Genomic DNA, 15,790 nt, shown 5'->3' on the forward strand with positions numbered 1-15,790 from the left:
GGCAGGAAATGGGATCCAAGATGTGGACGGGAGAGGGTACCAGGAGGGGGTGAGGGGGAACAACAGCCGCTGTCCAAGGTGCTAGCTGCTCTGTCTCCTGCGCCCTGCAATTGCCACCTTCTTATCTTTTGGACAGTTAAGTGGACCTTGTGCCCATCTTCAGCGTCTGTCTCACTTCTCCGGGGGCGAAGGATGAGACATATCCCCCCTCCTTTCTTCCCCAGCAGCCTGTATTAGAGAGGATCTCTAAGCCCTGTGGCAATAAGGCTAATGACTTGCTAAGGGTGGGGTCGGGGGAGGGCGGCTGGCCCTGGCGCGCCCCGACTCCCACCTCTGCCAAGCAGCCGCGGCTCAGAACCTGGGAAGGCAGCGGCGCTGCGGACTCGCCCCGGAGCCTGGCAGTCCTCCTGGACCTGCTGCCCACCTTTGGCGAGTTCTCCCAAGTTCCCACCCCCAACCCGAGCCCCGGGATCCAGGCGTGTGTTACTCCCGGTTTGTGGCCCACCGCGCTCGCTAGCCCCGTTTCAGAGGTGGGCGACGCATTGGGGGAAGGGAGTAGGGTGGAAGGAGGTGGCAAGGATCCTGGGCACCGCCCCCCGGGAACCGAGCTGGGGACGGCGGAGACTGCGATCCCGACAAGTAACGCGCGGGGGCGCCAGGACGTGAGCGGACGCGGGCGAGGCGGCGCAAGGTGGTTTTGGTCCGCGTGAGTGTGTCCATGGGCGTCTTTGTGTGTCTGCGTTTCTGTACACGTATGTGGGAGCCGGGAGGGTGTCTGGGCAGGATGTACTCCGGACAGCATGGTTAGGGTACCCCATCCCCAGAAACAGGCACCCCCGAGGTGACCCTCTAAGAATAAGGGTTGATGTGTACTGTGTATGTGGATAGGAGGCAGGCAAATGGTGTGGCTCGGAGTGTGCACGATGTAGCCTCTGCGAGGTGGAGACCCCATTGGGGCTCTCTGGGGAGGGCATCTAGACCCCCTCCTTCCAAGGCTCTGGAGAAGGGAGTGAGAACCCGGCTGCTCCTCGCTCCTTGGCCTTGGCCACTTGTGGGTGTGTGGGTGCCACCCCTGCTCAGCCTGCCTCCTCTATGCTGCTGTTAGTGGGTGTGTCTCAGTCCCAGAGCTGAGTGCCCTGCTGGGTGAGCCTGGCAGGTGGGTTTAGAAGGGGGTTGGTGACCTCTGGGGAAGTGCACACAGTTCCTTTCCATTGGTGGGCAGCTCCTTCCTGGGATGTGTCCCTGTGCATGTGTGCATGCATGTGTGTGTGCGAATCCCTTTCTCGGTCTCTCCAGGACTTCTCACACTCTCTCCATCTTCATCTCTTTCTCTCTCTTTCTGGGTGACTCATCTCTGCGGTGGTGCCCTCCCCCGGCTTGTGAGGTCTCCCTTCCCCCACTCAGGAGTGGGAGGGGGTCTGAGGGGATGGGACCCTAGGTCTGAAAACCAAACTGGGCACCCCTTCCCCACAACTCTTCATTGCAGATCCCCCAGTGAACCCCAACCCTCTCCCCATTCCCCTTCCCATAATTACCCACCCCCACCCTCCCGGGGGATAAGTAGGGGGCAGCCTAACTGTGTGTTCTCTGCAAGGCGATTTTCAGGAAGGAGGGGTCTGCAGCGGCTGTTTTCAGTTCATTGTAGAGACCCCTGCCCCACTCCAAATGTGCCCCCTCCCTGCCTGCACCCCCACCATGGCTGACGCAACGGAAGGCTGCAGAGGTGACTCACGGGTGGGGGGAGGGGTGGGGGACCGAGCTGCAGAAGCCCCAGCCCCCTGCCTCTTGGTTCTCAGGGGAACGACTCAGTGCTCGGCTCCCCTCCCCTGGATTTCCAAATCTTCAGTCTGGATCACTACTCTTGGGGACCCCATCTTCTCCTGCTCCCGTCATGGGGAGTGTGGGGGAGACTCAGAAACAAAGAGAGATGAAATCACACAAACAACTCAGAACCCACACCAGACAGCCCCGCCGCAGGTCCCCATTTCAGATCTGCCTCTTGTAGCGTTCCCCCATTCCTATATCTTCCCTGCCAACTCCCTCCTCACCCGAATTCAGGCACCTGTCCCAAGTCCAGCTTCTCCCAAAGCCCCTAGAGGCAGCAGAGAATAAAGGGCATGGTTCATCCTGAGAAAGGTGTGTGTGTGTATGTGTTTACATGCACATCAGCCCAGGTAATGAACTGAAGAGAGGCCAAGCAGCCCAGAACCCACACAAACATGAGGGATGGAGACCCAGGTGGGGAAACCACCAGATTCCGTTGTCTTGGATGCCCCCTGCCCACCCCAGTTTCCACCTGGCTCCCCTCCCCCAGCCCAGGACTGAAGCTCTGAAATTCCCCTGGGTTTCCAAGCTCAAGTGGAGGAACAGATGGGGAGGCTGAGGGACCAGCGGGAAATGGGGAAGTAGGAGAACCCTGTGAAGGTAAGAGGCGAGGACCCAGCTCATGGGGGCTGCAGGTGACTGGCTGGCATTCTGAACTTCTGCTGCACAAACACCCTGGCACAGCGGTGAGTAGGGGGAGGCACAAAGCCCAGGAAGCATGGGGACACTCACACACCTTATGTACCACCGACCCAAACAGCAACCACCAGGTGCTCACAACTGGATGCAGAGACCGGAAGCTGTTTAGGCATTCGAGAGAGCTCAGAGACCCACGCAACCATTTAGCCACACAAATTGGGAGAGAAGACCACATCTATTTAATTTGGAAATGCCACTATGCCCACCCACTCTTGATGTGACTGAATACACAGCTGGCCTTGCCATTTCCTTCCTCCGCCTGCCACGAATCTCATCCATCTCTGCACACACACATACAATCAGCATAGCCACCATTTCTCTTGAGTACCCGTGTACCCCTCCTCTTTCTTGGTCTCTTAACTCCACCAGCCGCTTAGTCGGTCCCCCTCATTCTTCACCCCTCAACCCCAGCCACACGCTCCTTCCCTCTCCCCTTCCTTCTCCCTCCGATGCTTTCCCCTCCCCCTCTCCAGATGTCTGAGCCATCTCTCTGATTCATCCTCCTCTGAAAGGTAATGTGACCCCTCCCCACTGCTCCCTGTAACCAGGGAAGATGGGAAGAGGGAGCGGAGAAGTGGCGGGGTCTGGAGGGGGGAGCGGGGGAACCCTGTGGGGAGCGGCAAGCCACCTGCTTGAGGGTCTCCTGCCCCTTTCTCCTCCGTCATTTCTTTGGAATCCCCATAGTCACCTTGTGTTTCAAGGGTGGCTTTTTTTCCCTCCTTCTACCTGCTCCAGGTTCCTCCTTTCCTTGCCCTGCCCCCACTCTCTCACCACCTCTTTCCCTGCAGAGCTGATGGGCTTTCTTCTGGGAAAGTCAAGCCATTGATGGAAGCGAGAAGCCACTGCTGGCTCTGGGAGAGAAAGCACGTGAGTGTGAGTGTGTGTGTGTATGTTAGAGAGCGGGGGTGAGAGAGAAGGGGTTGACAATGAGGGTCCGTCCTTGGAAGAGGTGAGGAGGGGGTGAGGATTGGCCGGGAAGGAATCTCCAGCCCAGATGCCGGCACCCAGAGGCCCAGGGTGGGTGTCCTGCATGCGCCCATGAGCACCCTGTGTCCGCAGTTCTTGTGTGTCTGCTGTGTGTCATTGTCACTCCCCCCTTCCCTGCCCACGCCCCCGCACTGCTCTCTGCCTGCACCGCAGCCCCCTCCAGCCTCCCTCCCCTTCATTCCTGCAGTGGCTGCTCCCTGCTACCCTCCCCTTTCTCCTACCCCCTCCCCATTTCCGTCCCCCCCCTCCCGCCCACGGCTGGTCTCCCTTCACCGGACTCGGCTGGCTGATGGATTTTCTTTGCGCAATCTGTGCGTCATCGCCCCCCACCCTCCAGAACCTCTAGCTGCCCAAGCCCCCAGCCCCAACCTCTCAGGCAGGAGATGCGGTCGAGGGGGTCTGGTGGTAGAGAGGGGCTATCTCTGACGTTGCATACCCTCCCTCCTTGCGCCACCGTCGTTTCAACCTTCCTCCTCTTGGAGGGTGGAGGGAGCCGGGGTTGACTCAGCCCCCACCTGCGCAACCCCCTCCCCACCTGGTCCGGCCTCGCCCTCCAAACGTCCTTCGAGGGGGTAGCAGAGGCCAGGTAAGAAGCCGGAGGAGCAAGGGGAGAGGTGGGATGCAAGGTGGGTACCGCTGAGACCCCGACATTTGCGCCAGAATCCGCTGGACAGAAAGACACACCTTTTTCTCCAGACACGCACCGGTCGTGAACACACACGCACCGGTCGTGAACAGACATGTCCTCCATCTGCCCCCTTTCTCTGCCGACACGGACCCTTCCGCGAAGGGATTAACCAAACTGCAAGCTCCACGCCTCTGCCCCAGCCCAGGCCCGCACCCCGCCCCGCGGCTTAGCGGCTGGCGTCCGCGGGCGCGCAGATCGTCCTGTCTCAGGTTCACGCCGTCCTTGGCGTGTTCCCCATGGGCGATGCGATCGCGGACTGGGGAGCCGGGCCTCCTCGCCGGTGTCCACATCCTCGCTCCCCGTGCCCGGCACCCCAGTCGGTCGCTGGGGGTGCCCCCTTCCCGTGCCGCTCAGCAACACGGACTCTCGCATCTGACAGCGGCTGTGCTCCTCCACCCTCCATTCATTCTCCCATTCATTCATTCATCCTTTCCTCCTCGTCCCCCCCCTTCATTCATTCATTCATTCATAGCCCCCCGGCCCCGCCCGCCCCGGCGTTTCATTCATTCATTCATTCATTCATTTCCCGGAGCTCTGGCTCGCGCACGCCCCTCCGCCCGAGAGCTCCAGCGCGCAGGCGCAGGCCGGGAGCGGCGCGCACCCTCCAATCGCGGGGCGCACTCCCGGCTCCAGACGCCCGCCCCGCTTCTCCATGAATGAACCTTGACGTCAATGGGGCGGGGCGCTCCCACGTGACCCGGCGCCCTCCTCTTTATAAGGCGGCCGAGTCGCGGGCGCTGTCCAGCGTGCTGAAGCCGGAGCGAGCGAGCTGCCCGGAGCCGCGCCAAGCCCTCGGGACGCCAAAGCCCTCGACCAGCGCTCGGAGCCCCGGCGGACGCGTCCCGATCCTGCCCTGTCCTCACCCCACCCCGACCCTCCCGCATCCTGACACCAGCTGGTAAATACTCGGCCGTCCTCCCCTAGCGCCCTCGCCCCCTCGCCCCCCGTGGGCGTTGCGAGGGTGGCTCCTTCAGATGGGCAATGCGGAGAGCTTAGCGGGGCGCTCCCACCAGTGAGGGTCCCCGGGACTCGGGCGTGCGGGGAAGTCACAGGTTTTTCTGTTGCCGTCTAAGTCGCCCACGCGTCATCCAGGGAGTCCTGTGGGGCGGGAGCGGAGGGTTCCCCTCCTCTCCTCGCTGCTTAGTACGTGGGCGCTGGCAGTGAGATTGCTCAGGGAAGGGGGCGAGGAGGCGCTGAGTGAGCAGGGGTGGCGGGCGCCCTCGCCCCATTTACACGGCTCCAGAGGTCGGCTCCGCATCGTCCTCCCAAACGTCCCTCTTCTGGGTAAGGCTAGGAGAATTCAGGGAAACCGGGGATGTCCTGCTTAGAGGTGGGGAAGGTAAGTGTCACGATCGGAATCCTTACAGAAAAAAAAAAAAAAATTTTTTTTTTGGCTCTCCTCTGTTTTCCAGTTTCTGGCAGCTCCCTGTGGTCATGACACCCATCCAGTTACCGGCGTCTGCCCTCCTCTGCTTCTTCCTACTCCTCCAGGGATTAGGAGCAGCACCCCCGGGGCGCCCTGAGGCGCAGCCCCCTCCCTTCAGCTCTGAGCATAAAGAGCCCGTGGCTGGGGAAGCGGGGACCGAGCCCAAGGATGGCAGCGCTCCCGAGGTCCGAGCAGCTCGCAATTCCGAGCCGCAGGACGAGGGAGAGCTGTTCCAGGGCGTGGATCCCCGGGCGCTGGCCGCGGTGCTGCTGCAGGCTCTGGACCGCCCCGCCTCGCCTCCAGCAGCGGCGGCGCCGGGCGGTTCCCCACAGGGGCCGGCGGACGAAGCCGCGGAAGCCCTACTGACCGAGACTGTGCGCAGCCAGACCCACAGCCTCCCGGCACCAGAGCCCCAGGCGCCAGCGACAGCGTCTCGCCCCCAGACTTCGGAGAGCAGTCCCGAGGCGGGGGACCCCTCCGAGGAGCTAGAGGCGCTAGCGGCTCTGCTCCAAGAACTGCGAGATTTCAGCCCCAGTAACGCCAAGCGCCAGCAAGAGACCGCCGCAGCGGAGACTGAAACCCGCACGCACACGCTGACCCGCGTCAATCTGGAGAGCCCCGGGCCGGAGCGCGTGTGGCGCGCCTCCTGGGGAGAGTTCCAGGCGCGCGTCCCGGAGCGCGCGCCCCTGCCACCCTCTGTCCCTTCGCAGTTCCAGGCGCGTGTGCCCGAAAGCGGGCCTCTCTCCGAAACCCGCCAGTTCGGGGAAGGAGTGTCCTCCCCCAAAACACACCTAGGCGAGGCCTTGGCACCCCTGGCCAAGGCGTACCAAGGATTGGGCGCGCCTTTCCCCAAGGCTCGCCGCCCGGAGAGCTCCCTTCTGAGCGGCTCCGATGCGGGGGAGCGCCTGCTGCAGCAAGGGCTGGCTCAGGTGGAGGCCGGGCGGCGGCAGGCGGAGGCCACGCGGCAGGCAGCAGCGCAGGAGGAGCGGCTGGCCGACTTGGCCTCCGACCTGCTCCTCCAGTATTTGCTGCAGGGCGGGGCCCGGCAGCGCGGACTGGGGAGCCGGGGGCTGCAGGAGACGCAGGAGGAGCGAGAGAGCGAGAGGGAGGAGGCAGAGGCGGAGCAAGAGCGCCGCGGTGGGGAGGAGAGGGTGGGGGAAGAGGACGAGGAGGCGGCCGAGGCGGAGGCGGAGGCGGAGGAGGCAGAGAGGGCGCGGCAGAACGCGCTCCTGTTCGCGGAGGAGGAGGAGGAGGACGGGGAAGCCGGAGCGGAGGACAAGCGCTCCCAGGAGGAAACGCCGGGCCACCGGCGCAAGGATGCCGAGGGGGCGGAGGAGGGCGGGGAGGAGGCGGACGACGACGAAGAAATGGACCCGCAGACCATCGACAGCCTCATCGAGCTGTCCACCAAGCTGCACCTGCCGGCCGACGACGTGGTCAGCATCATCGAGGAGGTAGAGGAGAAGCGGAAGCGGAAGAAGAACGCCCCTCCCGAGCCCATGCCGGCCCCCCGGGCCGCCGCGCCCGCGCGCTCCCCGCAGCCCCCGCCCCCCGCCCCCGCGCGAGAAGAGCTGCCGGACTGGAACGACGTGCTCCCGCCCTGGGATCGGGAGGAGGACGAGGTGTTCCCCCCCGGGCCCTACCACCCCTTCCCCAACTACATCCGGCCGCGGACACTGCAGCCGCCCCGCCGCCGCCACTACCACCACGCGCTGCCGCCCTCGCGCTACTCCGCCGGCCGCGAGGCTCAGGCGCGGCGCGCGCAGGGGGAGGCGGAGGCCGAGGAGCGCCGGCTGCAGGAACAGGAGGAGCTAGAGAACTACATCGAGCACGTGCTGCTCCGGCGCCCGTGACCCGCCCCCGCCCCGCCCCCCTCCGTGTCGCCCGTCCCTTCCCCCCCGGGGCTTGCATGCGCCCCGCCCTGCCCCGTCCCGGCACCTGGCACCTGCCGGTCCGAGGCCCCGACTCTCCCAAGTCACTTGCGGCGGCGTAGAGGGGCATGGATACCCGGGCCAGTGCAGTCGGGCAGGTGACTTTGCGCCGGTTCCTGCCTCCCCTGCCGCGCGGGACCCTGTCCTCATCAAGTTCCTCTCTCGGGACATCTCAGTCCGAAACGGGAAACCAGTTCCAGTTAATTGTGTGACCAAAAAAAAAAAAAAACAAAAAAAGTGTCTGTCTCCTGCCCTTCATGCCTCCCCCAGCCCTTCTCCGGGGTCGCTGTGAACTCACGCCCCCCTCCTTTCTCTGCTGTAAATAACCCCCACGGAGGAAATAGTTTTGCTAAGAAATAAAAGTGACTATTTTATTAGGACTTTGTTCTCCCTTATTCACCCGTCCCCTTGGGCCTGCCTTGGGCCTTTGCAAGGGGCGGTGATGGAAGCAGCTGCCCCAAGGCCGCACCTAAGCAAGGACTCAGCATTCCACTGCGGGCTTGGGGGTGGCGGGCTTTACAGCAGTGATCCTTGCACCTGATAGCTAAAAGCACTGGGTGCCCTCCCCCCACCCAGATCCCTGAGCTGGAGGCCAGGTGCCCCAGCCCCACCCCAATCCTCAGGTATTTATATAGACCTACAGCCAGAGGGCGGCTTTGCAGGTGCACAAGGGCTGGGCTGTGCGGCTCTTAGTTCTAAGCACAAGGAGAGTGCCCAATTCTTTCCCGTAAAAACACAAAACCCATGAATGCAGTCTTCCAGGGAGAAATCTGAGAAATGGGGACCCTGGGGTTGGGGGCGCAGACAGCCTGAGGGGCCCATCTAGGGTACCTTTCCAGGGGAGATCCAGGGCCCCCAGACCGGTGCCCGCAGCCCAGCCTCCCCTCAATAGAACAAGGCCTCGGCAGCCAAAGTGCAGAAATGTTTGTCCTTTTATTTCAGAAGAAAGGCCAGTGCCTCCCTCCGCCTCCCCCAGAACAGTGGAGCGAAGGAGGGGGTGGGGGCTGGTGTCCCAGAAAGCCCGCCCTCCCCCCACCCTTCTTTCCCTCCAAGTGGCAAGGTTAGAAAAAAATTAACTTTGTTCCTCCTCCTCCTCCCCTGGACACTGGACTGGAGGAGGCCCCAGTATGGCCCAGGAGGAAGTGGGGGGGGGGGTGCAAGGAAAAAGCCCTCCCCACCTCAGGCAGAGTGGCTGCCCTGGCTGGTTGGGGTTGGGATGGAGGTAGGTTGTGGGGCACGGGGGAGCCAGGAGCCCTGAAAACCCCTCCCCCAGAACCAGGCATATTTATATATTTACAGTGAGAAGGGACAGGAGGAAATTTGGGTGATGTTGTCCTTGTTAGTTCTTCAAAGGATGGGAATGCAAGCCAGATAGCACCCCATCCTGGTCACATCTTCCTGTCTCTGGAACCTTCGGTAGAACATGGGGGTTTGGGGGAGCAGGAGGCCAGTGGGGCAGAGGGAGGGAATGTGCAAAGGGCCAGAGCCCACAGCTCATTCCAGAAGAGGAAGGGCCGCCGGGGCTGAGGAAGGGGGCGCCGGGGCTGAGGAAGGGGGCCCCAGCAAGAAGGACCCTGGGAGAGGTGTGGAAGAGGCGGCAGCAGCGGTCTGCTCCTCCTTGGCTCCTCAGGGCCCTGTCCGGCAGGGGCTAGGCCAGGCCCATCTCCTCCAGCACACTGCGTGGAGACTCATCCTCCTGACAGTGATGAGGGTGACGCAGACCCGGTGGGCAGCAGCCAGGAGGCAGGACAGAGAGAGGGAGGCAGAGGGAAAGACCGTGGGTGAGAAATCAATGTGAGCCCAGGGCTTCCTGGGGCCACCCCCAGCCCAGACCCCCCAGCCAGACTCGAGTCCATGGCCACCCAAGGACTCTCAAAGCCAGGAGATGCATGAGCAAGGGAGCTTCACCTCAGCACCTCAGGGCTGCAGGAGAGGACGCAAGCTTTTCAGGGGCATGGGGGGCATGCTGGTGGGGGGCAGAGGTGTGCAGACAGCTAGGCCCTACTCCCAGTGTGTGTGTATGTGTGACTGTGTTTGCAGGTGTGTATATGGGTACACAGGTGTGTGTGTGTGTGTGTGTGAACACTCATGCACAAATGCACACCACCAGGAAAAGCCAGGCCAAGTTCAGCTCTGCAGGGACCTGCCCCTGCCCCCCACCACTCCCCCTCCTCAGAGCCAGCTCAGGCCGGCATGCTCATCACTGCAGATTCCGGTGACTCATCCCCCTGCACCAACGCTCAGCAGTGGCACAGCAGCGAGAGGGGGCTGGCAGACACGGGGTGAGGATGGGGGTACTGGCCAGCAGGGAGAACCAACATCCGGGCAGCCTTCGCTGTGGCACTGCACCCCCAACCTCCAACACCCACAGTCTTTGCTACCCAGAAGCGGTGGCACTGGGGATCAAGCATGGGCCCCTTCTCAGACTCTCTAAGAAGCGTGGGGCACACAGCCCAAGGGGTGTGGAAAACTGGCACAGGTGGGCTGATGGTTGACCCTTCAGCCTACCTCGCCCCAGGGATCGGAGGGGAAGCTGGACAGCCCAGCAAGGGGGAGGCCAGACAACACAGGATGGCAGGCAGCCCCCATGGGTTCTGGAGTTCCTCCTCCCTGTCCCTGCCCCTACCTCCTGTAGCAGGTCAGCCTGCTCGATAGCCTTCAGTACACTCTTCTTCGAGGTGTCCTGGACATCTCCGCCCATCAAGAACTCATCCAGGATGAAGTAGGCCTTCTCAAAGTTGAAGATGATGTCCAGCTCACATACCTGGGGGATACAGACAAGGCAGAACTGAAGCGGGACATCACGAGGAAGGCGATGCCATGCCTATGTCCCCGAGATCCTGGCGGGTCATTCTCATGACCTCCTCGTCCAAAAGAACCTGTCGTGATCAAGGTCAGGGTGGCCTCCTTCAAGGATGAACTCACCTGCCTGACATCCCAACCAGCCAGGGATGCGTTTCCACCCCCAGGAATGGTGCATTTCAACACAGGATTTGTTCTCCTGAATACTGACAGGCAAGGGGGCACACACAGCTACTGCTCTGTAAGGGAGTCACGGATGATCCCACTTCGATGGTGCACAGCCAGGTCAGATGGCTCCATGTCCCCACCCTTCATTGACTGCAAGCTTCTTCTCTCCTAGCAGGTGGACTCATGGTTGGGGTCTTGTGTGTCCTTTCAGAACAAGTTGGGATCTTCTGGAATGTTGAGGGTCTGGCTGCTGAGAACAGGCCTGTTTCTCTCTCTCTCTCTCTGTAGCTGCCCTGTCTCCTACAGCTTGGAGTTCTGCCCACAGGCGTTATATCCTCCTGTCCTCCTGTCCGTCTCTTAAGCCTTGACTGTTTTTTCTCTTCCTCCTCTAAGCCTTCTTCTCTCGAGGCTATGAAACATTCCTTGTCCTAATCTACCCCCTCTTCCTCCCACTAAATCCATGACATTGCTCCCACTGGAGGCTGAGCTGGCATCCCTGCCCAGGCACTGGGGATAGGGCACAAACAGATCCCACATCCGCAGAGGGCTGATGGATACCCATTCCACGCTCGGCTCGGCTGTTCACGGCACTAGATGCCTCAGCCCAGAGCAGGGGGTTTACTTACAGGACAGACTAAGGGTACAAGCAAGAGAACGCAAGGGCAGCTGGTCCACGGTGGGGTGGGATACACCTACTGCAGTTCCCCACCTGAGATGGGAGCAGCCCCACTCTCCCTGATAAACTAATTTGGAGTCTCTGGGATGCAGCTGGGCTAGGAGCCTTGCTATCTACCTACTTCTTTTAAAATAAACCTCTACAGTGCAAAGCCAAAGACAAGGTAAGGTCTGTGTCTTTGGGTGAGAAGCGTGAGGCGGCAGAGTTACTGGGCGCCCAGATCCCATACCCCATTCAAATGCTTCCTCCCCCCCACCCCACCCCACCTCTCAGCTTGAGGGCTGATTAAGCCATTGCTAATAGGCTTAGAGTTTTAAAAGGGAGATTAATTGGTTCTTAGTGCTACCAGCTTCACTTCCGCCCAGAGACTTCTCCGCAGGGAGCGGTGGGGGTGGCAGTAACTGCTGGGTAGGGAAATGGGGTGGGGTAGAGGAGTAGAGGGGGAAAAACTTACACTGCCAAAGTATTTGTCCAGGAGCTCCACGTACCGGTGGATCAGCTCCAGCGTGATGAGCTCATTGTCTTGGCCCTCGATGGCACAGCAGAAGTAGAGACTGGCATATCTGGGGAGCGGCATGGGAGGAGACTCAGCGGGTAGCTGGCTCTGGGACACTGGCGCGTGGGCTCCAGCTACCCACCAGCCTGGGGTCTCTGCTCTGATGGAACACGATGGCCCCAGGGCATGCAAAGAATAACTACCTCCCTCACTTCTTGGCAAGCGGCAAAGGCACATGTTCTCTGCTCTCCTTCCCTCTCGCCCTCTGACCTGCTTGGTTTGACGCAGCAAAAACCCGAGCCAACTAACAACCTGCTCCAGCAGGCGCAGGTATGAGTGTATGTGTGGGCGTGTGTGTGTGTGTGTGTCTATGTGCGTACATGTTGGAGAGGACCTTGTGTGTGTGTACCCCATGTGTGTGTACCCATTGCAGAAGAGTGGCCCCTGTGTGTGAGCGTGCATGTGTGTCTGTATGCATGTTGGAGAAGAGTGGACTCTAAGATGTTTAGCTATAGTGGAAAGATGGCGTCTGGAGCAAGATGCCATGTGGAATGCGAACTGCTGGAAAGGCTGCTGCCAGTCATCGGTGTTTAGCTCCTGGCTCTGCCTGACCAAGAAGGCAACCTGTTTCTCAGCCTGGCAGGATCTGGGCAGGTGTGGCGACAGGTGGGACGTCACCTCTTATAGACGACTTTGAGGTCCCGCCATTCCAGGAAGCTGCACATCTTGGGCTTGCGAGCCAGCACCACCTGCATGAGCTCCCGAACCATCTTCTTCCTCTCCTTGTCCGACGTGGCCAGGTACCACTTCTGCAGCCGCAGCTTTCCCTGCCGGCTGAACAGCAGCATGAATCGCATCTGGGGGCGGAGAGGGAGAACCAGAGCAGAGATTGGCTTCCCACGTCTTTTTCCTCCATAAACACATACAGCTTGCAACTTCCTTCCACAGCCCGGTACCACTCCTCACCCCACGGTTGCTGTCAATTTGCAATGGCGGGGGTGGGGTGGGAGGAGAGCCCCTCTAAGCAGTGGGTACAGAAGTTGTCATTCTGTCCCGGCCCTACAGGTCGGCGATGGCCTTGGACAAATGACTTTAAGTCTCAACCCTGAGATGGCCCTTGGCTTACAGAGCTGTCTGCAGGGATTCAGCAGACTCATCAGCACCTATGGTGACTGGCACACGGTGGGCAGGATAATGGGCTGGACGTTAGTGACTGTGACTTCCTGGCCTCCCCATTTGCTAACCTCAATTCTCAAAGTAAAATGCAACATGACAATGACAAATGGAGCCTCCGGCTGATGGCAAGGGCACGCGCTCTGGCCTGCTGCTGCTGCCATCCACACCCGGCTGTTCAGGGCCTCCAAAAGCCAGCTCCATTCTCCATCCCTCTCCTTGTTGCTGTCCCAAGCCCCTGCCTCTGGTGCCAGGTCTGTGTCTATGCCCAAGAGACAGTACACCCACTAGCCCACTTGGTGCTGAGGTGCTCAGCTCCTTGGCTCCCCTCTTTGCAGCCACCAGATGCTTCCTGCTGGCACTTGTCCCCTACTTGGTGTGTAGCCCAGAGGAAAGCTTAGGTCCCTCAGGGGTGGCCAATAGGGCTCTCAGCACCCAGGCACTCCGGGTGGAAGGCAGTCTAGGGCCACATCCTGGGATCTTCTCTCCCCCTGGTCACGACCGGCTCTGGGACCCCTAAGTGTGTGCAGCCAAGTACTAGCTCTGTGAGCCAAAAATCAGACCTGGGTGTTTTGGGGAAGGGGATAGTGTGTGGCTAAGACATACAGGTGGAGAAATGAGCAGGAAGACGGAAGGCCTGGGATCCGGAAAAAGAGTGGAATGGGGTGGAGGATGGAGAGCAAACAGTTGCCAGAACTGGGAAATTGCCACAACCTGGGGTCCCGCCCCGTCCCCCTCCCAGCTAGAGCTCTCAGCCCACCGGGCTTCTCCGCCTCAACCGAGGCTCCCGGACAAGCGTGGCCAAGCAGCGAGGCAGGACGTTCACGGCCGGACCCGGAAACTACTCCCTCCGCCCACTCCGCGCGCGTCCCACGGGCTCCCTGGCGCGCGCAAACGGCCGCCCGCGCCCCCTCAGCCTCGCCCCCTCAGGCGGAGGTCCGGACCCTGGCACCGAGCCTGCGGGGCTCCTCCCGGCTGCCGACGATCCCGCCACCCCTCTCTCAGGCACGCGTCCCCTCCCGAGGGCCATGTCCAGCTCTCCGCTCCCGGGCCGGCTCGCCCACCCGCCCTGTGGACCGGAGGGAAGCAGGAGGGCTCGGCTCCGAGGGCGGCCCCCGAGGACCCCCGCAGGTGCAGCCCACCCTCCTCGGGTCCCCCCTCCCCTCCCTCTTCGCCCAGCCTACCATCCTGCAGCCTCCGGCTCGGCACGTCCCTCGTCGGCCACCGTAGGCGCCGGTTCCACTCCCTTCTCCTCCTTCCCTCCCTCCTTCTCGGTCCAAGCCCCGCCCCCGAAGGGCCACCGCGCGGCCGGTCTGCGCACGCGCCGTCGCCGCGGGCCGCGCGGACGGGGCTGGAGGCGGAGAATCGGCTGCCATGGCAACCAGGTCCTTGACTTGGGCTTCCAGAAGCTCGGTCGTCATGGTAACAAGGCTGCCCTGTGGGCTGGTGGGAGGATGGGGGAAAGAGGCCAGCTTGGTCCTTACTGACTCTTTGGAGGCTTGAAGGGGGTAGGAGTAGAGGGGGGAAAAGGCGGGAAGAGGGGTGACAGGTGGGTGGGACGACCCTGGAGCGGCCGAGGAGGCAGGAGAGTGGGCGTGAGGGCCAGGGTGGCCATTAGGTGTGGGGAGGACGGGGCAGTGACAGGCAGGTGGGAGCGCAGCTGCTAGCTGTGGCCCTCTACACATGCGAGAAATACGCGTGGGAAAGGCTGTGAAGTGAGAAGTCAACCCAAGGGGCCCACCCAGGGGGCGGCGGGGCGCGCTCCTTCGGGATCCAGGGAAAAGACCATAAAGCCTGGGTTGGGTGCGCATTAGAAAGTTATCAGGTGAAAACTCGGAGGAGGCGCACATTGTAACAGGTGTGTGTGTGTGTGTGTGTGTGTGTTCACCAAGGGCAGGCTCAGAGACCTTGGAGGCGAGGGATGACATATTAGCCTAGGGACCCTTCATTTTCTAGAATAGTACCCCTACTAAGGTGAAGTCCTCTGTGTGCGCTGCGTCCTTTCCTCAGACCCACCTGGCTGTGATGAAGTTCTAAGCTGGGCACAGGAAGGCGTGAGGAACACTCAGCAAAGTGGACAAATGGAAACAGGAGGAAGTGGCCCTGAGCACTGTGCGTGCCTTTCAGGGCCCCGCACCGGTGGGACCATGAGGCTCATAACCGAGACAGCTATTACATGACTAACCCATGAGTGGGTAGTGTCATTCGTAGTCATCTTCTTTTTTTCTTTTTCTTTCTTTTTTTTTAGATCTTTTATTTTTGCCTAAGCAATCCACGGGAACTTATCATGTGCTGTTCCTCAGAGGCCCGAACATTCGAGTGCTTTCTGCGTGGTGGGCGTTTGTCATTCTTTTTCACCTCCTAGGCTCTCTCAGCCCCCCAGCTTAGAGTTTGGGGATCCCCCGCCTTACCTGGCTAGGAGGAGAGGCACCCTCTCCTAGCCGCCACCGCCCTGTGGAGCCTCCCTTCCGCAGCCTTCTTGGTGGCCACGGGAAAGAGGACATGTGTGCAGAGCTGTGTCCAGCCACGCCTGCCGCCTTCATGGGTTTGGGTCTGGGAGGGAATGGGCTGAGTGGGACATATTAGAGGGTAAGGTCTGATGTTGACTCAGTTCCCAGGACAGCAGCAGTTACACCCAGCAGAGCCGGGCGTGAAGGGCACAGATGCAATGGGGGGCATTGTTCACAGATGAGTCCTCCCTCCTACCTGGTTCTCAGTCTGTCCCAATAATTTCCTGTGTGCCCCCACTCACCCCTCTTTCTGTCTGTGTTCTGCCAGCTGGAGTGTGTTCCTGTCACCTGTCAGCAGGAATTCTGCCCAGCTGATTTAAGGATCCAGCCATGGTGTCCACTGACCGTGTGACTCAGCCTCTGTCTCTCCCCCTGGATTCTCTCTCTGTTTTAAAAAAGATGCGATCATT

General features: G+C 61.1%; 2 protein-coding genes across 2 annotated transcripts; one reads left to right on the forward strand and one right to left on the reverse strand.

Moving 5' to 3' along the window:
- The first annotated feature begins 5,615 nt into the window (after positions 1 to 5,615).
- On the forward strand, positions 5,616 to 7,477 carry VGF (VGF nerve growth factor inducible). The gene has a single exon (XM_040973820.1). It carries the CDS (start codon positions 5,633 to 5,635, stop codon positions 7,475 to 7,477), a length of 1,845 nt encoding a protein of 614 aa, XP_040829754.1. The 5' UTR covers positions 5,616 to 5,632.
- Positions 7,478 to 8,469: 992 nt separating this feature from the next.
- Positions 8,470 to 14,123, reverse strand: AP1S1 (adaptor related protein complex 1 subunit sigma 1). The gene is made up of 5 exons (XM_040972872.1): positions 14,055 to 14,123; positions 12,376 to 12,554; positions 11,656 to 11,764; positions 10,182 to 10,319; positions 8,470 to 9,251 (listed from the first exon to the last, which is right to left on the reverse strand). The coding sequence occupies exons 1-5, from the start codon at positions 14,055 to 14,057 to the stop codon at positions 9,204 to 9,206; spliced, it is 477 nt and encodes a 158-aa protein (XP_040828806.1). The 5' UTR covers positions 14,058 to 14,123; the 3' UTR covers positions 8,470 to 9,203.
- Between the last annotated feature and the right edge of the window lie 1,667 nt (positions 14,124 to 15,790).

The sequence above is a fragment of the Ochotona curzoniae genome, unplaced genomic scaffold, assembly GCF_017591425.1.
Source record: "Ochotona curzoniae isolate NIBS_2020 unplaced genomic scaffold, NIBS_Ocur_1.0 contig_2321, whole genome shotgun sequence".
Classification (NCBI taxonomy): domain Eukaryota; kingdom Metazoa; phylum Chordata; class Mammalia; order Lagomorpha; family Ochotonidae; genus Ochotona; species Ochotona curzoniae.